General features: G+C 46.5%; 2 protein-coding genes across 8 annotated transcripts in view; one reads left to right on the forward strand and one right to left on the reverse strand.

The window, feature by feature from the left end:
• The window catches only part of LOC142761703 (uncharacterized), a 155,385-nt gene that overhangs the window by 75,199 nt on the left and 56,528 nt on the right, over positions 1–23,658 (reverse strand). For 4 of the 7 annotated variants that reach the window (XM_075883919.1, XM_075883918.1, XM_075883921.1 and 1 more), the window contains exon 4: positions 3,215–3,321. The exons of 1 other annotated variant lie outside the window; for it this stretch is intronic. In XM_075883919.1, the coding sequence (XP_075740034.1) occupies positions 3,215–3,321 (107 nt within the window). Of the gene's footprint in view, positions 1–190; positions 309–3,214; positions 3,322–23,658 lie in introns of all 7 variants that reach the window. 2 more of the 7 variants (XM_075883923.1, XM_075883920.1) reach the window with 1 other exon arrangement.
• Positions 22,337–23,082, forward strand: LOC142786315 (uncharacterized). Its single transcript, XM_075883941.1, has 2 exons — positions 22,337–22,522; positions 22,555–23,082. Exons 1-2 carry the CDS (start codon positions 22,364–22,366, stop codon positions 23,080–23,082), a joined length of 687 nt encoding a protein of 228 aa, XP_075740056.1. The 5' UTR covers positions 22,337–22,363.

The raw sequence follows: 23,658 nt of genomic DNA on the forward strand, positions 1-23,658 counted from the left end.
GCTTGATGGGAGATAGACGACAGCTAGTGCTAGCTGACACACTGAAGGTGGCACACATATTGTGTTTTAATGCAATGCAACTGTCAAGGAAAATCTGCGAGTGACGAAGTCATTCTATACAAACACCTCGGGGAAGGAGCCAGCCACTAAGCATCATAAGAAAATGAACGAGAATGTGGTAGAAATATACCTGGCCCTTTGGACTCCGAAGCTTTCTGGAGACAGACTCACTTGCACTCCCGAAAATTTTCTTACACTGGAACTCGCGGCTCGGTCCCAATGAGTCGACTTGAAAGTCCGGTGTTGGCCTAGAATTAATTTTTCCGATCATGGTGTCAATGTTTTTGATCTCGCGTAATCGCGGTGCTATTCTTGGCCGCTTTCGATATGGTGCTTTCTATTACAGGTTATGAGTGGCTGCAATCCAATAAGAACATTTTTTTTAAGAGATCTTTAACAAGAATTTTTTTCAGAGAGTTGGTGTGCTATTCTATGTACCCACGTAATTGACACCTCTGGTCAATAAATATCAATATGGTGATTAAACGTTAACGCTTTTGAATGTCCATGATTGAACGTGAATAAAATGAAAGTAAGGCTGATAGTAGTAATGCTGAATATGGGTAGATATAGTAAATCGGCAAAATAAAGTAGAACTCACTTGAACTCATCAAAAAGTTCCCAGCCACACACATACAAATATTTCTGTCAGCCAGACTAACTGCTGGATCCGAGTCTGAGCAAGTTCGAGTGAGTCGACTCGTAAGCGAGTTCGTGGGCGACATACATGCTGAGAAAGACTACCTCAGCTATGCACACACACACACACAGGAAACACCAATAAAGTGAATACTAAACATAGCCTGATCATTTCCAGCTAAACATGAGGCATCAATCAAGCAAAGAAAACCCTGAGCGACAGTCAGTATCCAACAAGTCTAGCTGTATACCACAGTATGAAGGACCACAAGACGGACTCTCCTGCTTCTTCATGACCATGCACAGCCAAGGTCTCTTTATTATATGAACACAGAAAAGAAACTTGGTCGCCCCAGACTATGAAATTTTTTTTGTTTGACATAAGTGTGAGCAGTCTATGCCACTGACAATGCCCAAAGAAGTTGGAGGTGCACCAAAGGCCCTGAATCATAGCTGTGTGCATCGAGAAAATACAATCAGTGGGAGGCATGCGTATGCACGGAGAACAGCAGAGTGATGTGGGATGTCTTTTCTGGCGAGTGCAGGGCGAGATATTTTTTTTAGGCTAGTTAAACCTATGTATGTTCTTGGGTGCCTGCACACATGCAAAACTGAGATCAGTTATGCTGATGGAGAGGTGCACTGGCACAAGCAGATTTTGTGAACTCTGTCATAATTATGCAGTGCACATTAACGTATTTCAAGCATCAACACGACACAGCAGCCTCTTCAAGAACTTTGACAGTGAAAACACGTAAGCAACCGCACAAGGCGGGGCGAGGACCAAATGAACGGTTATTTACCTCACAAGCCAACATTTCAAGTAATGCATGAATTTTCAGCACAGAACCAGCACAAGGATGAAACAAGATTGAAAAAGCAGTAATGTTGCATCCCTCTTTTTTTTTTCTCTGTCTTGCAGTTGTTTTTGCACTGAAAAAGCTGTACTGATGCGTCCCTCTTTTCTTTCTGTGTCCTGCAGTTGTTTTTGCACTAAACATTCATTGCTATTTGCCCCAAAAGAAAACAATGATTAGGCATTGGTATAGACATGTGTTATGACAAATGGAATACATCTGCCGATTTCGGGAATAACATTGCATTATTTACACAGCAAAAGCACAATCGTTTCTCCTGCGTACAGTTGGAGCAATGTTCACAGATGAATCATTTGTTGAACAACCGCCCATATTTTTAATCAGAACACACGAGCATCTATAATAATAATAGTTGGGGATTAACGTTCCAAAACCTCCATAAGATCAGGAGAGACGCCGAACTGGAAAGCTCCGGAAATTTCGACCACCAGGGGTTCTTTTAACGTGCACCCAAATCTGAGCCCACGGGCGGGCCTCAAGCATTTTCGAACGCGCGAGCATCGATCGCTGAGTGAACACGCACCGCATGCCGCAACAGCCTGGCAGGAGGCAGCCACACAGGCCTATTCATCAGGAACATTCTGGTTCATTTAGCCGCTGTGCTTCGTTACGGCCGTTTCACAGGACACACGAAGTAGCGATTTCGAGACTCTGAATTGGCTCGCAGCAAAAAAAAAAAAAAAAGGGGGGGGGGGGGCAGTTCGCTCCTACCGCAGCGGTCAGCGGCCTACCTACAAACATGTTGGAAAACTTTCGCTCTCATCGCAGCAGCGGAGCAATTTTTTGATCGGGACCCGCGAAATAGCTAATGCCGCGCCGGCCAAGCCATCGATATTCCTTGTTTGTTTGGATAATGCCCGATTTCACCGCATTTCAAAATGAATTTAGACTGCGGAAAGTGTTATTAAATGACGAAACATGTGTGCTCTTCGCACAGATCGCTACATAGGAAAAATTCTGCAGTGTCATTCATCAAAGACCTGCGGCAGAAATGTCGCTCGTCGCGACAGTCGCAGAGCGAAAATCGCGGAGCATTGACAGTTTATGTGAAACGAAACTTCCATTGGCGGCGGCCGCGAAAAGAGCGAATGGAGCGAACGGAAAAATTGTTTTTCTCTGCAATCGCGGCATGTGAAACAGCCTTCTTAGGGCGCTTATATAGCCGATTGACGCACGCGCATTCAAGTTTTAAAAATGACCGGCTGTACATCAAACAATTTCTAAACAGTGTGGGGGATTTTTGACGAAGCTGTACAGTGTCCTAAATAAGCCAGGCAAAATGTGCCCAAACACACAGTTGCTTTCGTGATAACACTTCAATCGAGAGCGGCTGCCAAAAACGTAGTTGCAAGACTAGGCGCCTGATCGGCCACGACTACCGTCGTTTCGCAGCGGCCACGCATTAGGTAGACCGCTGAGCCACGGCTTGGCATGAGACAGGCTTCCGCTACACCGGTGAAATCGGCGGATTTCCCTTTCTAGCAGATCTGATGCGCAGCACAACGTGAAACTGCGTTACTGGTGCAGAACGATATCCAGCAACGCAATATGGCTCCCAGCTGCTACTCGACCGTATAATCGTGTATAATCGTGATAGAGACTGCCTTCGTCGAAGCATCTGGCTAAAATATACTCACGGTTCTTGTCGCTGTCTTTCGTGCCGCTTTCGAAGAGCACCGAGACACCACCAGCGTCTCCGCCAGCCAAGAAACACGCCGCTCGTTTCGAACTCACGAGCGACCAACTGCGTTGTGGAAACGAGGCATTGGTTGTAGCAAGCACGCGAGTTCCTATTGGTCGCCGCTCGCGCTCGAAACCACAGGAAAGATAGTAGAACGAACGCAGTGCCGACTGTCGGCCTGCATAATTGAGCTTGAGGGTCACCACTATAGTGAACTAGAATAAACCAACCACTACTAAGACCAATGCAAGAGGGAACGCTTCGCCGTGGAGCACGAAAGAATCGTTGAAAGCAATTTAAGGAAATCCACGCATCCACAGAGTTGCTGAAGATGTATAAGCGAATAATTTTATTTTGTAGATCGCAGCCTTCTCCGGGGCGTTTTTTTTTTTTTTTTCGAGTGGCGTCTTTCGTCACCGTATCTGAGCGTTCAGGCCGCCTATCCTGCCCTCTCAGCAACGTGCCCAGGCCAAACCTGGCTCACATTCACCTGGCCTACCTGTCTTCTCCTACTGGCGGCTTCACGGACCCGCCAAGGCAGAAGATCGCCACCAACACAAATGTGGAGGGTAGCGCAGGAGTCAGGAAGGAACAATTTCCATTGAAATAATCTTTTTTTTTTTCTTTCACATGGGACTGTAGAGCGGTCCCACGAGGGGCGAGAACTACCGAATGCTTGACATCAATTTCGGAACATAAGCACATAAGCACGATACCGGGCATTCACAGAAACGAGGGACACAGGACTTTAGTGTGAGCGTCCGGTTTTACGCTCTAGTATTCCCGAAACTATGCATCATCTCGGCAAATTTTAAGTTGTAATGAAATGTTGGGTATCCAAACTTCGCACTTTGAATTTTACTGATGAGTACAATCGTTCATGTCGGCTTTATGCGTCCAAGAAGTTGAGTTTTTCATTCAAGAAAACCTTCTTAGAAAGTGTTCACCTTTGACATTTCTTTTGCACCGCGTGCATTCAATTCATTCACATTATCCTGTAGAAAAGGAAGAGGGCCACGGAGGAAAGAAACCAAAATTGGCAGCATATCCACGGAGTAAATGATAAAGAGTGGGGCGAAACAATCGTCCGTCCATTCGTTCTTGCTTCCGTCCATCCATACGCCCGTCTGTGTGACCGTCCATGCTTCCATCCGCCCGTCCGTGCGTCAGTTCATGCGTCCATCCCTGCGTTCGTCCATGCATCAGCCCCTGCGTCCGTTCTTGCGTCCATCCATTCAACACTCCAAGTCCCACCATCTCGCATCTTTTTATCATATATTCCCCATATAGAAGTACCGCCATCCAGCGGACATTCCAAGGACTAAACGAGAGGTGGCACACGCACACTTTCTTACGGCCTGCGCTTCGGGTCCACTTCCCACCTTTAACCACCTCGAGTTCATGGTATATTCTAGTTCACTGTATTCATGGCACTGCGCGGTCCAACGCTCGCTAAACCTTTCTAAAACCAAGGAGGTTACACCCAGCGAGTATAACGTAGCATCCTTTTACTGTCAGATCGTGCTCAATTTCCATGCCAATGGCTGCTAATGGGAAATGAGAGACAGAAGAATTCGGCTTTTACTTTCTTACGGCTTGCGCATCGTATCTACTTCCCACCTTTAACCACCTCGAGTTCATTCATGGTATACACTAGTTCATTGTATTCATGGCACTGCGGCTCAACGATCGCTAAACCTTTCTAAAACTAAAGAGGTTACACCCAGTGAGTATAACGTAGCAACCCTTTCTTGTCAGATAGTGCTCAATCTACATGCAGGTGGCTGCTAATGGGGATCGCAGCGTGCGCGTTAACTAAAAGCCGAATGCTCCTGTTTCTCATTCCCCATTAACAGCCATTGCCATGTACATTGAGAATTATTTTTTATTGTTCAACAACGCACATAAGAAATCTCTCACCGGGACCACCTTGGAGGTCATAATGTTATACTTGTTACATACTACAACAGCTACGAGGGACGAACGGGTGTTGCTATAAGGAGTTCCGCCCCTAAAAAGTAGTAGTGGTAGTCTTTATTGTACAAATGATCTTCGACCCAATCGGGAGCATGGCGCAGCGTCAGGGAAGTGGGAATTAGAGAGGAAAGACCATGGTACAAACAGAAGGGTTGCGGGCACCTAACGATAAACTGCCCTTTCAGTAGCCTCCAGAAACAGGCTGCAGAGAGCTTGCATGGTTAGGCGAATGGAACAGGAAGTCGTTGGGGGTGCTCGCAGGAAGGCCTTGTAAGCAGGGGTGAGCATTAAGCGTGCCTGCGCCGACGCACCACGCGTAGCCTCTACTAGGCAGCCTACATGATCGCCTGTCATGTAGGCTCCCTAGCCTCTACAAGCCCACCCCCTCAGAAGCCGCTCGCGTTCGTGCTCATTTCCCATGAGGCTCCTGCTTCATTTCTTGTTTTGGTGGGCTCGTGAACAATAATTCTGAAATTCGAAAGAATTGCGCAAACCTGAGAGGCTTAGCACATTTACAGCCGAAAATTTTGTTGCGTCCGATGCGGAGTTCTGAACACTGGCACATCCCCCGACCGCGAACAAATTATGGACTCCAAATGCTAAAGCACTCTGTTCCCCATATACTAAATAAGTTCAAGCTCACAGAACAGCAATTGCGTCTCCTTTCAAGTAGTGATATATTAAACCTGTTTGTATAAGGAGCTATAAACCCAGAAAAATTGCACCCAGTACTTGTAAATGCATGAAATTTTAAGTGTACCCCTTTCTGTTATAGCGTCTCATTTTGGTTGCCTTTTTTCCCAATAATTGTTTGTTTGTAAACAACCAAGTGTGCATCTATTCTGTACTTCATAAACAACCACTAGAATGTTATTTTCTTTTCTTTTTTCTTTCAATCATACGTGAGCACCGTATGGAGTTTGGTGTGCCATTGTTTCTGTTGCCTTGTACAAATGGGAGGTGGGGCTAGTCAAGCTGCTATAGCGCAGCTTTTTTCCTACTTTCCATGCCACAATTGTTTCTTGTTTGTGTAAATCACGGTGTATCGTTGTGGTGAAATAAAATTTCAACTTCAACTTCAACTTCAAAACTGACGAGCACCAACCTTCTCGGACGCCGCACCCCCCCCCCCCCCCCTTCCGTTCCACTCCTGTTTATTTACAACAAAAGCTGTATATGGCTAGGAGAAACGTAAAAAAATCACAGCATACCAACGTAGTGAATGATGACGAGTGGGGCGAAGCGACCATCCGTCCGTGCATGAATTCGCTCACGTTCGGAAATGCAGACGGCACACAGCTAACGCCGACGAGAGTGCAAGCGTCTTCAACACGCCCGCAGCTCTCCTTTGTCTATGCCCTCCCCCCCTCCCCATTTTAACGATCTGCCACGTACGGCGACTATCCAGGAGAGGCACTATTTCTCTCTCCGCGCACTCAGGCAAAACGCGCGCCGCAGCCAGTCGAATTGTAGCGGCACTTCGGAAAGTAGCGGCGGTGTAACGCCATTAGGAAATCAGACGAGAAATAGTCATCCATTTCATTTGCCTTATTTTCTTTATCGTCTCTTTTTTAACCCGCCCTCCTTCTGGCTACGCGCAATACACTGGATCACCAGCCTTCGAATTGGACAAGGCCTTCCAGGAAGCAGAGGTTCAGACCATCTTAAACAATCCTAATGGGAACTCCAGCACGGGCCCGGATGGCATTACAAACAAGACAATACGCAATTTAGACGATGACTCTGTCACCTACCTCACCAAAGAAATCAATCGTATTTGGGAGATGGGGACTTTCCCTGAGCAATGGAAAAGGGCGTAGGTTATTCTCATACCTAAACCTGGCCGGAGTCCCAGTTTTAGCAACCTACGACCCATATCACTGACGTCCTGTATAGACAAGATCGCCGAGCATGTCATCAACGATCGAATATCAAAGCACATAGAGAAGACTAACCTGTTCCCGTACAACATGGTAGGTTTTAGACCACACCTATCTACTCAGGACGTCATGAAAATGCTGAAGCATCACATCATAGATCAGGAGACAAAAACGTTAGAGCTATTCTCGGTCTGGATCTTGAAAAGGCCTTTGACAATGTCTCGCACTCCCACATACTTGCCCCCATCTCTTCTCTCAACTTAGGAGCCAACTTTCACAAGTTCACCAGCTCGTTCCTCAAGAATAGAAAAGCCACCAAACAGCTTGGGGATCTCAAGTCTGAGCCCTACGATCTCGGTTCCTTCGGCACCCCGCAGGGCTCAGTTGTCTCCCCACTGCTTTTTAACATTGCAATGTGCGGCCTTGCTGCAAATCTCTCAAACCAAGAAGGCATCAAGTTTGCCATCTACGCAGACGACATCACCATATGGAGTGTTGGTGGCTCGGAGGGCTCTGTGGAGAGCTCTCTTGAAGAGGCCGTAGACTGTGTTGAAGTCTACATAAATGAAATGGGCCTCAAGCTCTCGCCAGCAAAGTCCGAACTTCTTTTATATCGACCCACAAGACGGGGACCCAAACCCAAAAACTGGCAACCACTGGCCGACATCGACATTATGCTGCACACGGCATCGGGGCAGCGTATTCTAAGGGTGGACTTCATACGCGTTCTGGGCAAGATTATCGAGGCTAATGGACAGAACGGCCGCACGATCGACAGTCTGACTTCTAAGGCGGAATGGGTCATCCTACTAATCTCACGCATTTCGAACAGTCGGGATGGTCTTCGAGAGCACAACCTCCTCAGACTATTCCATGCATTCTTGATGAGCCACATAAGCTATGTCGCATCGCACAGGTGGCAACTCCATGAAAGAAATAAATTGAACATCCTCATAAGGAAAAGCATCAAGAAAGTTCTTGGCATTCCTATGCGCACAAGCACTGAGAACCTTATGAAACTTGGAGTCTACAACACGCTTGAAGAAGTTATCGAGTCTCAACAAACGGCACAGGTTTCCAGGCTTTCGATCACACCAGTGGGAAGAAAGATTCTGGTTGACACTGGAGTCGACCCCCTGACGCTCGAAGTGCAAAATACGTTACTCGATGATTATATACGCTCTCGCATGAAAGTGTGCCCCCTTCCACGAAATATGCATCCACAGTACAACGCGGGTAGGCGTGTCGTTCGAGCCTCCTCTCTTTTAGCTCAAGCTCACAAACACTCGTCTGTTTCATGCTTTGTTGATGCCGCCCAGTATCGCGTTTCCGCTCACTTTGCGGTAGTATCTGTAGATACTAAGGGTCAGATTTTATCCTCGGCGTCGGTTCGAACCACTTCTTAAAAAGCAGAACAAATGGCCATTTCACTAGCACTCCTGGATCCACAAAGGACTGATATTTATACGGACTCTAAATCCGCTACTAGGGCCTTCGCTTCTGGTTCCCTGTGCAAGGAAGTTTTGAGAACTCTCGTTCAAGAGGAACTCACCCACCACACAATTATTTGGTTCCCTGCTCACCATGGTTTGAGGGTCGGAGGCCTTCCCAATGTCAGCGAGCTAGCCCACTCCAAGGCGCGAGGCTTCACTTACCGCGCCGAGACTTGTGCTTCTCAGACAGAGGAGTCAGCCCCCAGCCTTCATTTTAGGGACATTTTGACTACCTTCAACGAGATCACGAAGCATTATCAATTAGGCCGTAGGTCATTTCCATTACCACACGAAAAGTTGTCTAGGCCACAGGCAATCTCTCTTCGCATGCTTCAGACGGGAACATACCCTAACCTCGTAACCTATAGCCATTACTCCGACATTTCAGAACTTTGTCCGGACTGCCAGAATCGCAGTGATTTTAACCACATGTTCTGGAGGTGCCCCTCTTTACAAAGCAAAAAGTGAAGAATTTTCTGAGAACTCCTTTCATTCAATGCTCACGAGTCCGGTTCTCATACAACAACTCAAGGCTGTCCAGAAGGCCCACGATGCGGCGGTGAGGCTGAGCCTCCCCGTCCCAACGTGGGAGTGGCCCGCGATTATACCCCTATAAAACAGGGGTGGAATCCTTCAGGACTCCAGTAAAAGTTTTTCATCCATCATCAATCCATCTCTTTTTTCGGACACGCTTGACAAGGGTAGACTTAGAGGAGCTTCACCCCTGAAACCGTCCGGCAGCGTTGTTATGAGCGGTCTCCATGGCTGTGTTATCAGTTATCCGCAGCGCCATACCTAAGCACGCGCGCCATTGGCTGCGTTCTGAGCATGACCTACTACACTCCTGACCTGTTCAGATAGCGGGGTTCCTATGGGAGCGCGTGTCCCCGCTCTCGTTCAATCGCTCGCCGTAGGTGGCGCTACCTATAACCTGTTCGTCTGCTACTGTGCGGCCGGCAGGAGGGCGACGGACTGATACCATGCGTCTGCTTCTGTGACAAACTGCCTATACGTGCACGAAGGACTTCAATTATGTCATTATACCCGACCGCCTGCCAGCCCTATATAGAGTGAACAGTTAATCGCCACATTTCGTTACCGGCGTAACGTTTCTAATTACCTTAAGTAAGCTTATACAGAAACGAACAAAGCTGTATGGGAAGATAGAGGTTTGAGATGAGAAATACATTTGACCAAATTCGGTCGCTAACTTCAGTGACACCCAGTGTTCAAGAGTTGTCCATCGCTAAACACACACACACACACACACACACACACACACACACACACACACACACACACACACACACACACACACACACACACAGAGACAAACTGTGGAGGCAGCACGTAAATATTTCATATCATTAATTTTTTTATGGATTTCGGCGGCATTTGTTGAGGCAGCCTTCGGGAAGGGTGCTCGAACCCCTCGCAACCCACCGCTACGCATTTTTACATAATTTACAGATTTCGTATATTTACTTTTTTCTTGTGTGCTATATTTAAATTTCTTGGCACTATTTGTGGAGCCTGCCATATTAGCCGCGGTACTTTAAAAAAGCTTTCATGTTTTTTAGCTCAGTGAATTAGCATAACACACGGAAATAAAGTTTACTAAAGCACCCTGGTGCTTCTTGCTAGCTTGCAACTCGTTCTGAATTGAAACGACTCTCAAAAACACAAGACTCACCTTTTCTTCCAATTGCCTCGATCCATTCTTCCCGTATGTCTGTGGCAGGAAACTCGTGAAAACTTACTTTACTTTGTTTGCCTTGTTCCGATTTGCAATATGGCACGCAGCAATACACCATACTTACATTTGAGGTGTCAGCTCATCTAAAAAAAAAAAAACTGCACGCGGCCACTATTAGAGCTGACTACTGCAGCTATCTGCCGTCTGCAAGTTTCTGCACACGACCTACTGTGTTTCTGCGTATCTTCTGCAATTTGTGTATGCGTATCGTCTGGAACCATCGTGATTCAGTGTGAACAATGAATGCCTAACAATAGTTTTTTTATCTCGTTGGACTACGTTTTCATTCAAGAAATATTTTCATAATAAATTTTCCTTCATTTGTAGAAAAGTTCCCGTCTGCTTGCCACTGTGACCCTTTGTGTGCTTTTTTTACGGTTCTATTTCTGCTTCAAACGTCCACACGAATGCAGCCAACTCTGACGAGGAATCATATCGCTTTATTTGCCATATTTTACACATTCATACACAATTCATGCACAATAAGAACGATTTGCACTGCCACAGCGATGGCTGAAGCAGACGACAGCGAACAGGTGCTGCCTAGCGCCACGCCGCTCGTAGGTGACGGCCCTAGCGGCAGAAGGTATGAACTAGAACGTGGGCGCTGGAAGAGGTGCTCTCTGGGCAGGTCAGGAGTGTAGTAGGTCATGGTTCTGAGTTAGCTCGCGATACCAAACGCTTGCAACAACGCGGCGTTGCGGCGTCACTAGACAGTTATAGTTTACGGTTAACGTGAAAGCAGAGGTTAGGAGAATGGCGTTACCGTGCAGCAAACAACGTTCGTTGTGAACCACGTCTTATAGTTTAGCGGGATAGCACTTACGTGGTTTACGTGCCCCAGCTGGGACGGGGCGCCACCTATTGGATGGTTCATAAGTTAAAGACAGTGAAAAGGAAAAGAAAACGAGAATGTTTGCCTATGCCACCGCACGAAACATTGTTACAGGTTTATTTTACTACTAATAAAAGCAAATAACTATAAACCGTGCACCGAACGCGAAAAAAATTATGTTGCCGACCTGTTTACTTCGATCTTGTAGTTAGGCCTAGACGCGTTCGAAATGTGAAGCTATCTCAAAAACTACGCCAACTTAATCGTGATACTTGGTCATCGAGGCTAACTGAAGGCAAGCGAAGCCACTTCAAACAGTTGTTTGCTGCGAAAAAGGTGAATATTTCAACAACTAAACGCCAAAATCGCTTTGAAGTGGGCGTCCGAGAGCGTCGTCATGTTTACGTACACTACGTACTCCTACTTACGCTGCCACAGTAACGTCGAATCTGAAAAATACTGCGCATACGGTAAACGGTATGGGTAACGTACGTATCTGTGCAAGCGCACTTAGATTCCGGGATGACTGCATGCCCGGTATTCCGGTGAGCCCGGTGTAATATAACTTTCTAATGTGATAATTGCGGGAGCGCACGCCAGCTTTCACCGGGAGTTTTTCTAGCGGCACTTTGGCTTCGGCGGCGACGTCTGTCACCACCTGGGTTTCCAGAACAAACATTGTGATTATGGCATTGCGAAACACATTTAACCACTCATTACACTCATCCATGACCATGATCATGCAAGCCAAACGTGTGTCTAATCTCAGTAAGAAGCAGTCCTAAATGTGTGAGAGCAAAAGTTGCCCATATAGAAGAACTTTTGCCCTCACCCATGTAGGACTGTATATATGTATATATGCTATTGTTTTTTTTTCACATTTTTATTTGTACCAATTAAGTGGAAAGGGGTAGCCGTCGCCAAGTAACGGTGACAAAGACTCCTTCGTTTATTTTCTATTTAAATAAAAGAAACACGAACATGTAACCAAAGTTTCGAAAGGTATCAGTGCAGTGTCGGGTTGAACCCACTAATGAACACCGGGACCGAACGCTTCAGCATTCGCTGGGTGACCATTTGTACGGAGCGCTTGGGTGGTGATTATTATCATATGCGAAGCATTTCTTGCGAACTTCGGCGACTTTAAGCGTATCTACCTATCTATATATCAAGCAGCTTACGACTTTTATCTCTCTTGGCTGTTTGGATAGTGGTATCAATAGCAAACTTAGTATGACATAACATGACTGTGTGATGAAGATAACTAACTAGTCATAACATGAAAATCATGACATGTATGTCATGAATGTCATGATTTACATTTCATAGTCCTGCAGCTCTTGCGGGGGTTTCGTTCACATGGTATGCTGCAAAACTGGTATGCTATGACATGATTGCATGGTGAACTCAAGCGACAGACCCTAATCAAGGTGGACGATTGGGCGAGTTGGTGATTCATGATCGACGTATGTAACTGCGCGGTAGTAAACACGGACGACAAGAAGATACAAGGACAAGCGCAGACTATCAACTGAAGGTTTATTTTTCACAAACCACATATATATGACTTAAAGTCATATATATGTGGTTTGTGAAAAATAAACCTTCAGTTGATAGTCTGCGCTTGTCCTTGTATCTTCTTGTCGTCCGTGTTTACTACCGCGCAGTTACATACGTCGACAGACCCTAACATGAAAATTATGATATGCGTGTCATGTGGCAAAATGATTACGTGCCACGCTCATGATGCGATTGCGACCGCTTCGCTAGCGTCACGTGAATGAATGACGAAGGTATGTGACTTGTGCAAACATGAGAATAATGAGACGCATGCCATGTAATAACATGACTACGTGCCATGCTCATGATGCGCTGGCGGTCATTTCGCTAGCTTCACTTATACCACATTTGGTATTACGGGAAGTGAATGTATGACGACGGTATGTGACTGGCACAAACCTGATAATCATGAGGTGCGTGTCATGTAAGAACACCACTACATGCCACACTCGAGGCGCCTATACACTTCGACCTGACCAGGTGTGCACCAACGTTCGTTTCATTGCGTCACGCCGGCAATAACACGCCAGGTCCCGCCGCGGTGGTCTAGTGGCTAAGGTACTCGGCTGCTGACCCGCAGGGCGCGGGTTCGAATCCCGGCTGCGGCGGCTGCATTTCCGATGGAGGCGGAAATGTTGTAGGCCCGTGTACTCAGATTTGGGTGCACGTTAAAGAACCCCAGGTGGTCTAAATTTCCAGAGCCCTCCACTACGGCGTCTCTCATAATCATGTAGTGGTTTTAGGACGTTAAACCCCACATATCAATCATATCACGCCAGGTGCTGATATCCACCTAGTAGAGATCAGTGGATCTAGCCACTGACCTCCATTGTGGATCTGCCTGCCATATACTCACAGGCATGCTTTGCGTTGCTTTGACGCATGCGCGTTTGAGCGCACACGGCGTCCCTCCGTCACGAAGAAAGGCAGACGCGGTTAGAGTGTACTAGAATGGGGGAGTGGGTCCACTGAAGGCTCCACGCTGAGGCGTTTTTTTCGGAAAATCCAGGTGGCGCTACCATCGCCTTCACCTGAAGACTTAGCCGTGGTTGCCATGGTTACAAGTCCCCTTTGCCACGCGGTTCGCGACGGGTGGGTAGTCTGATAGTTCGCGCGGTTCGCGTGCTGCTCGCGCGTCTGGCGCAGTCTCGCAGCGTTGTTGCTTCGTTCGTGCGTGCGTGGCCGTGAACGGCGTCGCACCGTGCTTCCGCGCCAGTTCAACAAAATCTAAATGTTTATATTGCGAAACGCCCTGCTCGTATAGGTAGTCACGCACGCAAGTACCGTGATTTCCACGGTAATTGTTTACAATCAAGAGCGTAAGTTGAATTTGGCTTTTGCGAAAACGTACGCATCGAAAGTGTAATATGAGCATTAACTGCGATGCTTTTAAAAATGTCAATATAACTGGGATATATAAGTAAGTTTGCGTTTGGTGCAAATTTAGACTCACGGCAGCAAATTGAATATGATGCAAGACTAAAGTTACCAGCTGTTATCACGAGAATTAAAGCTAAAGTATGCGAACCCTTCTGCAAATTTGCAGCTATTCGTTAGGGACGCGTGATATTATTGAAAAACTGAACCAGTCCTGTTGCGATTACGTGAGGGTGTTGGCAAAGGAAGTTTAGTCACATCGGACGGCAACTGTGCTATTCGTAGGAAATGACTTATAGGGCGGACGCACGTCCGTCGCGGTGGTTTTATGATGAGTTTTTGTTCGGCATCTAGTGCTGGTATACGTTGTAGGTATTAATGAAATATGTTATATTTTACCTTTTCTCTTCGTGCCTGCGGTACGTGTCCATGCAAACATTTGCTCGAAACATGAACGTGTTTTCACCTATAGATAGGAAGTCTGAAAGACACCAATAAAGAAGTGATATGCGCAAAATATTTTATTTTAAATTGACTGCGCAAGCTTTTCGCATAAATATAAAAAACAAAATAAATATCATCGAAAGACTTCGACACCGTCGCTCAAGGAACGTCAGGCTCTATGTTGTCCTGCTAAGCTTTAAGTGTTTTGCTCTCGCTCGTTTCGAAGCGTTTTCCCTGTTCATTCCCTTCACTAAGAAGTGAAGGCGAGTGAGCACGTAGAACGAAACGAGCTTTGTGCTCACTGCATCTTTGTGGTCTGGACAGCCGACCGCTTTCGAGTTCAGAAAATTAGTTTTCACCAATGAAAGGATGTCAGAGATGCTATCTGTGTGCAACATGGAAACACTGAAACATTCAGTAAACAAGTTTTCAAGTGAGGCAATGAAATCATACAGCTGTCGTGAGGGGTACAGAAGTCCACCCCAGTCGCATTGCTCCGTGAATTGCGAAGGGAGCTGTTCAGCAACCGCGACAGCTTTCTCAAACAGAAGCACTTCTTTGCATTGTACGCATGCCAACTTCAATACACACTTTCTGGCCACGTACCCTGCTGTGTAGTAAATGAGTCTCGAGTCACTCTTCTCCAAAGTCACATCGATGTGGTCAGCAAACTTTTCTGGCATCGTGGCAATCGTGCTTTCGACCTCGCCAAGTTTTCCCTGTGATATAAGATCATCAATTTTTTTGTGCGTGACCTTTAGACCCTGTCTGTCATGCACAGTGACAAGAGCGTTTATCATGTCAGGGTTTGCGTTTGCGCTGTCCACACTGTGCGCCAAGTTATAAAAGGACAAGCAGTTGACGGTTATTAGAAACTCATCCGGAGAGGGGTGCGCGTTGCAGCCACTTGACTGGCGAACGATGCCGAAGAAATGTTCCACGGGATCGGTGCTAAGTCGAGATGTCATGAGATATTTGAATCCAACGCTCTCTGTCAGGTACTTCAGCAATGAAAGGGTATTTGCTATAGTGACCCTAAAACCTATGGCAGTGGACTCGCTGAGAAAGTGCCGCTTGTTGTCACTGAATGATTCCCAGTCATTCAGGAAGTCCAGAAAATTGGACAGGAATGCCACGTCTGTAGAAGCTGGTCTCAGCGCTTCGGCCCGAAACCTGGAAGTCATCACGGTGATCAGTCGTTGGATCTTCCTGCAAAATAAACAAAAAGAATGTATGTCAGAAGAGCGCTCATCATGCGTTTGAGATGTTTACGATTACACTTAATTCATTTGGAACGTAGGCGCAACTCACGAGAAGAACAGCTGAGTTGCCTCGATGCTGCCACACCTTCTCTCGATGTCCTCCTTGTAGAAGGCCAGGCCCCGTAGGACATATGGACCGAATAGTTGGAAGGCGAAAGGGGTTCTCATCTTCTCAAATGAGTTTGGTTCCAGATGCGTCTCGGTCAAATTGGGCATAACTTTCAGTGTCCTAACACTTCTGTCTAGAAGGTACGCCTCCCGAACCGGATGCACAGACACCTAGAAATATAGGTTGAGGTAATGCAATGTATGCAAAAAACACAATCTTTGTAAAATGTCAACCATGAATCTATACGTACCAATCCGTCTGGTGTTGCAAAGCCTTTCTGGAGAAGACCATTCCTGAGGCATTTTAGCAGATGCGGGAAATCGGAGATAAAGTGCAATTTCCTCATCTCGTCGACAGGATGCTGTATGGCGCCATTTATTTTCTTCGATGACGCCGACACCCCCGCTAGCTTCCACATTTTTCGATTCCAGGGGGCTCCGTCACAAGTGATGTGGTCGACGAACAAGCCCGCCTGTTCCACGAGGATGGTAGCTTCCATGAGAATTTTCAATAAAATGTCTCCTCTCACATTTCCTTTTGTCGCAAAAACGCCCACAATTTGGCTCCATTTTCCAGCGAAAGGCACAAACATGATGACCATGCCGTGATCACATTGCTGGTACTTGTCTTCGGGCTTCGTAAATTCTCCAAGGTCCACGAAGCCTTGAATCTGGCCAGACGCCGTCACATTGAAATGTTCTGACAATTTCATTTCGTCCACCAATAGTCCGCCGTGTCTTTCGAGGTCTGACATGCTCGCGGTTTTTTTCTTTAGAGTGTTCATTACTGCTTGATTAAAACCGAAGGCCGACTCGTATGACCTCAAGTATCTTTTCAAAGTAGTGTTGCTGGGCATCATGAGAATTTCGTTCTTTCTGATGTGCTGATAAAGCCGGGGACTCTTTAGTTTCATGAGTAAACACTCGAGGATCCACTCCTGATTGTAGCGCATGCCCTGCTTGCTGGTTTGTTTGGCAGCTTGAAAGCAAGCGCGAACACTTGCCTGCTGCTTTCGCGGTAGTGACGATATTTTATCCTCTAGTATTTTATCCGCGACATTCGCATTGTTTGCCCTCATCTCTTCGAGACGACCAGCAATGTCCAACAGCCTTGTCGCCATCCGCTTGTTTCTCTGACTCAGGACCCGCAGTTTGGTGGAGACTGAGTTTCTTCGCTCTTTTCGTTTTAGGTAGCTTTTTCTGGTGAGTATTACTTTCCTCACGTACTTGCATGAAATGCATGAAGAACCTGGAAGTATACGAGAAAAAAATTATGAAGAGCTTCCAGTTTTTTACCATGCATGTTTGAAACGCAATTTATGCACTTTCACTTTCTGTAGGCAAACTATTCTTTCGTAAATGTTAATGAGTACTACAAAAATTAGGGGCCACACAAATGTTCTAGCATTAAACAGGTTACTGATTGATTAATTGTACAATTACAAGTGACGTCTCAATAAACGTTTGCCGCACTCACCTTGTTGTTTAACCGCTCCTTTGCACGTGACACTGAAGACAAGGCCGTCGGAATGAGAGATTTGCGGCTCCAGTTTCTTCGTAAGAACGTCATAGGTGAAGTCCTTCGCCCTACCTGCTCCTCTGCAAGGGTGAAGAGATTCTGCGCAGTCCAGGACTTGTTTGGCATCTTCAAGGTTATAGGCGACCTTTTCGGAGATCAGCGTCTTCCGAACATATGTCCGACAAATCACTTCACTCCGGTCGGTACCGTAATTCATGAGCACAGTCTTTTCGATGCTTACGAGTTCACGACTTAGGGAGGCCGAAACATAAGCAATTCCGTCATAATGACGAAACTTGTGCATTGCCCAGTGGTCGTTTGGCCGGACAACGTCTTCAAGTTCAAATGCGTTGTCGCTTTGCCTCGCACTTTCGCAATCTTCAAATCTCAGTTGCGGCTCAACTGATTGCAGCGCAGTTCTTTTTGACGGCTGGTCTTCACAGGTTGGTGGTGAAGCCGCTCTCTTCTTCGTTGACTGCTCCGGTGTGGGCTGCTCGTCAGGACACTTCAGGAGATGAGGTATAATTATGGGTACAGCATCACTGCGAAGTTCCGGCTTTCCCCGCTCTATATATACTTCTCGGCCTTCGATAATATGTACATATTGCCTTAGTATGTATTTTTGCTCGAAGTGCAGCTCGCAAATGGCATCGGTGACTTGCAAGGGCCGATCAGCGCGGTTGAGATTCTGGTCCCATAGCCGGCGTCTTTCTTCGTCTTGAGGTACTCCAAAGAGTGAGAGCTTGGGCTGGTTTTTAACTCTGCTGTATCCGGTTTGGCAGCCTACGACACAACAGTAATTTCTACGCCTAGACGTGCTCATCCTCTAATCTTTTGAAGCAGCTTGGAACGCTCCGTTATGCAACCAGCAGACACATATCTGCGCACGCAAACGTGCCGTCTGCCGCGTATTCTTTGTCCAGACGGCTTTGCTCAAAGGGAAATACAAACCTACGCGTTCACGAAAAAAAGCATACATTTTATTTCATGTCACTTGTTTTTGTCTCTAATAATGTGTAAAAAAAGAACCAGGAGACAAATTGTGAAAACAGCGCACGAACGACGGTGCATCGAACAGACGACGGCGCGTCGAGCAGACGACAACATCGAGCGCTCAGCGTCCCCGCCAGCGCGTCGTGCGGCCCGAACCGCCGCACGACTCGCACGCTCCCGCCGAAACTGACGTCACTTCAGGAGAAGGCTACTGCAGCGCCACCAAATTTTCCGCCGTTTTTGCTTCACCCGCACCGCTTGCCGCCGGCCACAGTGGACCCACTCCCCCATTCTAGTACACTCTAGACGCGGTGCTAAGTAACTTCGTTGGCGCGAAATGCAGCATGTCGCATATCACGACGGTACCCACCGAGCCGCGCCGACGGACGCTGGTCGTGCCGGTCGCGTTTCGCTAGCGGGGCGTTGCTGCGCCCAGCCTGCGCACGCGTCTACTATGCGTTGGAGTATATTGGGCTCTTCATGACGCACCCGCTGCCATTTTGCTAGCTCTACATGTAGCGAATTTGGTTTCGCGGGAAGTGAGTAGGCGATGAAGGTAAATGACACGTCCAAACCTGATAATCATATTTTGCGTTTCATGTAAAACATGGCTACATACTACGCTCATAGCGTTCTCGCAGCCGTTTCATTAGTTCCACATATACCAAATTTAGTATTACGTAACGCGAATGGACGACTAATGTAAATGGCTCGTCCAAACATAATATTTATGATATGGATGTTGTGTAAAACATGACTACATGTTACGCTCATAGCACGCTCGCGGCCGTTTCGCTTGCTTCATATATACCAAAGTTGGTAGATGACGAAGGTAAATGAAACGTCCAAACATTATAATCCTGACATGGAAGTTATGTACGACATAACTTACCTCCGTTGTGCTGATTTTGAAGTGAGATATCAATCTTCCTCATTCGTGTTTCGCATATCATCGATTCCCATTGTACGGGTGATCTGCCAATTTTTTCTATTTATTAGAGACGAAAGTCTTTCTTGGGGACCTTCGACGGAAAAATTTTTGTCTGTCTGTCTCTCCGCCATTTATCTGTTTGTCCACTCTTAATGGTTTCGGGTACTCTAAACAGCACCAGCCATTACCCCTAACGGCCGACCTTATCCGCAGTGCACGCTAATGTTGTTCGAGGTTCAGCATTCATACTTGTGCGATTGTGAATTAAAAAGCAATTATTGCGTATATCTGAGGCACCATAACAACACGTATATATTCTTATGTGCGTCCTTACTAGAAACGGCATACGTAATTCTAAGGACCATAGTGCTTATCACGCTGCCCTGACCATGCAACGCTTGCACGAAAAGGCAAGTGTTTCGAACGCTTTGCTAAGACGACACGGTGGTGGAACCTACCCGTCGCCTTGCGTTCTATACCTTATCGCCTCTTAGACGGGCGAGAAATTCTGCCCCTGGTTCAGATCAAATCACAAATGCAATGATAAGGAACCTCAGCGATAAGGTTATAGAGGCACTGACAAACCATTTTAATGACAACTATTGCCTCAAAGGGAAGATACCCGAGGAATGGAAAGTAGCCAAAATTATTACGATACCGAAACCCGGGAAGAAGCCATCCCTGCAGGCACTCAGGGCCATATCTTTGACGTCATGCATGGCAAAGCTTTTCGAAAGGGTTATTTATAATCGGCTTCAAAACTTTATAGAGGACAACGGCCTTTTTCCAGCCACTATGCTGGGTTTCCGAAATGGGCTCTCCACTCAAGACGCATTTCTCCTATTACAAGAGGACGTTTTGAGCTATATACCTACAGGAGGAGAACATCTAATACTAGCCCTTGATTTAAAAGGAGCATTCGACAATATCTCGCATAAGGCCATCCTAACAGAATTAAAGAACATGGGATGTGGGACAAACACCTACAATTACATCAAGACATTCCTCACAGAAAGGCGGGCTTCGATAAGCGTAGCACAAGCCACGTCACACGCTTTTGAGATGCCAAACAAAGGTACCCCTCAAGGAGCCATCCTCTCTCCCCTGCTCTTTAATATCACCATGTTAGGACTCACGCGAGCTCTGGATGGAGTTCCGCAGTTAGGATGCACTCTCTATGCGGATGATATCACCCTATGGGCCACGCGTGGATCTCTAGCTAACAAAGAGCAGACACTTCAAGAGGTTGCAACAGCAGTTGAAAACTTGAAAACTTTGCGAAGGCAAGCGGGCTCGGCTGTGCCCCAGAAAAATCTGAAATTATCATGGTACATGGAAAAAGATACAAAACTAACGGAAGCATTGACATAAACATTAAAGGTGTCAAAGTACGTGAGGTGACCGTTGCACGTATTCTGGGTTACTGGGTTCAAAGTAATGGACGAGCGAATCATACAATAAACATATTAAAATCAGCTACGAAACAAGTTGCACGAATGATCCATAGAATAACATACCACAAACAGGGCATGAAGGAAAGAGACACAATTAGATTAGTACAGGCACTTGTACTGTGTAAGATTACGTATAGTCTACCTTTCCACGTGTTAAACAAATCAGAAGAAGAAACCATCGAGTCTATATTTAGGGGCGCCTACAAAGTGGCCATAGGGCTACCGGTAAGCACACCAACCCAAAAGCTTTTTGACCTCGGTATATATAATACATACCCTGAGCTAAAGACAGCGGTACTGACTGCGCAGAGAAATCTTCTAAGTCAAACGAAAGCGGGGAGAGAGATACTTTCTAGGGTGAGCTTTCCGCTATACCCCCGGAACATGGACGAGCTTCTCGTAGAAATCCCGGATCCCGTCCGCAGCAAGATCTCGATCTCACCGCTGCCCAAGAACATGGACGTAAAAACAAACAGAAAGCGCAGAGAGGAGAGAGTGCGATGGCCCCGAAAAACATTACAGAACGAATCAAGTGTTTCGTATGTGGATTCTTCGAGGTACAATTTTTAACGGTCAGTTGCATCGGTACTTAGCAGCGACAACTGCATGGTGACATGTGCCTCACTGTACACGTCCTCGATTGCCCAGGCGGAATGCTTTGCCATTGCCCTTGCAATCAAAGCGCAGGAACAAAGAGATGAACCGCAGACAACTATCATTTCCGACTCGCAGGAAGCGTGCCGTTTCTTTTTAAGAGGCCGCCTTCCGATAAAAATAAGCAAGTTCTTAGGCGGGAGCTTGACGAACATATACAGAGTGATCTGGTGTCCAGGACACGCAGGCCTGGAGGGAAACGAAAGTGCTGACGCTTGTGCTCGAGGGCTCACGAACTGAGCAGAGCTTCGACAGCACATTCAATCCTTTGAAACACTCCAGGAGGAAGCTATCGAAGAGGATAATGACCCATCCAGAATGGCCCCTCGCGAAATTCTTGCTAACCAGCGAGGCATGCGACAAAAATACAGCGCCCCCCCACAAATCATTAGAAGGGGAGGCGATTGACCTCCACCGAATTCAAACGGGAGTCTTTCCCAATCTTCAAAGGTTGCACAAAATTTTTCCAACGCTGTATGGGCGTGCTTATCCGTGGTGTGGCGGCTCGCCATCGCTCTACCACATTTCGTGGGGATGCCTAAAACGACCACCAAATTTAGATACCTTTTTAGGTCAGTACAAGCTTTGTAATACTTTAGTGCAGAGGAGATGAGCGAGGCTCGCAATGGCGTGAGACGCGGCTTCGCGTCGGCTCCGTGAAATGACCACTTTTTCACGCGGAAAGGACAACAGCCAGCTGTTGTCCTTTCCGCTCAATTTGCAGGTCAGTGACTACAAATACGCCGTCTGTGTTAGGAGTAGCAATTACTGTTTGATTGCGGTGTCGTGCCCAGCCGAATGGTGTGATGCTTTGAAGCGATCTTTGTCACGAATATCTCGTTTCTGTCTGGTAATCTTTGATATGCTGCTCATGCTGTCGGGTGATATTGAATCGAACCCAGGGCCTATGAGCAAGATCGAGTCTGAGGCTTTCGCCGCAGCTATGTTAACCATACAGAAATTAGAGGAAGGGCATGCAGCCTTGTCAGCGCAATTAAGCGAGACCATTGAAAAACTGACGGCTTCTAAGTGGCTCGTTTAACTGAACGCATTTTAGCGCTTGAATCATCTGTCGCGTCACGTTCGGCAACTGGTACCGGTACGCCTAATAACTCCCTGCACCAAATTTCGGATCATTTGACCGAGATTACGTCCAGGTGTAACGATACCGAAAACAGACAGAGGCGGTCTAACTTGCTTTTTTTTGGAATAGAAGATGACCCTAAGGAGGGATGGGCAGCATCTGAAAAAAGAATAATCGAATTCTGCTCCGAAAAATTCAACATTTCTTTGACTGGCGCACAATTCGAGCGTGTGCACAGGCTGGGGAAATTCAGAGACAGCAAACAGAGACCTATAATAGCCAAACTGACTTTCTTTAAAGATAAGCAGCAAATTCTTGCGTCAGCTCCAAAACTAAAAGGGTCAAAATATTCTATCGGAGAAGATTTTTCTCTAGCTACGCGACAGGCACGAAAAAGCCTAATTGAATTCGCTAAAACGCAAAGAAAACCGTTTAAGCTCTCAGTTGACAGGCTACGCATGGATGGCAAAACCTACATACTTGTTCACAGAAGTTAAAAAACAGCGCTAAAAAGACGGGACAAGAAAAGAAAGGACAACAGGACAGGGCGCTCTTTTCTTGTCCCGTCTTTTTAGCGCTGTTTTTTAACTTCTGTGAACATGAACCAACCAGCCCAAATGCGTACGCTTCTACATACTTGATCATGCCAGCAAAACCGTTATTCTATCAGAAAGATAGCTCGCAACCAAAACATGTCCACCTAAACACCACCAGAAACCTAAATCACATTTGGCGACCCCTTCTTTTCTGATATCATTTACTAACATTAGAAGCATAATACCCAAGCGCGATACAATCTGCTCTTTTCTGGAAGACAACAATTCAGATATACTCGTGCTCACGGAAACTTGGCTATACCCTGCAATCACAAATAACGAAGTTCTTGCTGGCAGTGAAAGATATAACATATACCGCAAAGATCGCGTCGACAGGAGAGGTGGTGGTGTACTTCTTGGTGTAAAAAATACAATCTCTTCGTATGTACTGAATCTTGACTCACCCATTGAAATAATTTGGATAATGTGTGTGACTAAACACGCTAAAATTCTGGTTGGCAATTGTTACCGTCCGCC

The sequence above is a fragment of the Rhipicephalus microplus genome, unplaced genomic scaffold, assembly GCF_043290135.1.
Source record: "Rhipicephalus microplus isolate Deutch F79 unplaced genomic scaffold, USDA_Rmic scaffold_22, whole genome shotgun sequence".
NCBI lineage: Eukaryota > Metazoa > Arthropoda > Arachnida > Ixodida > Ixodidae > Rhipicephalus > Rhipicephalus microplus.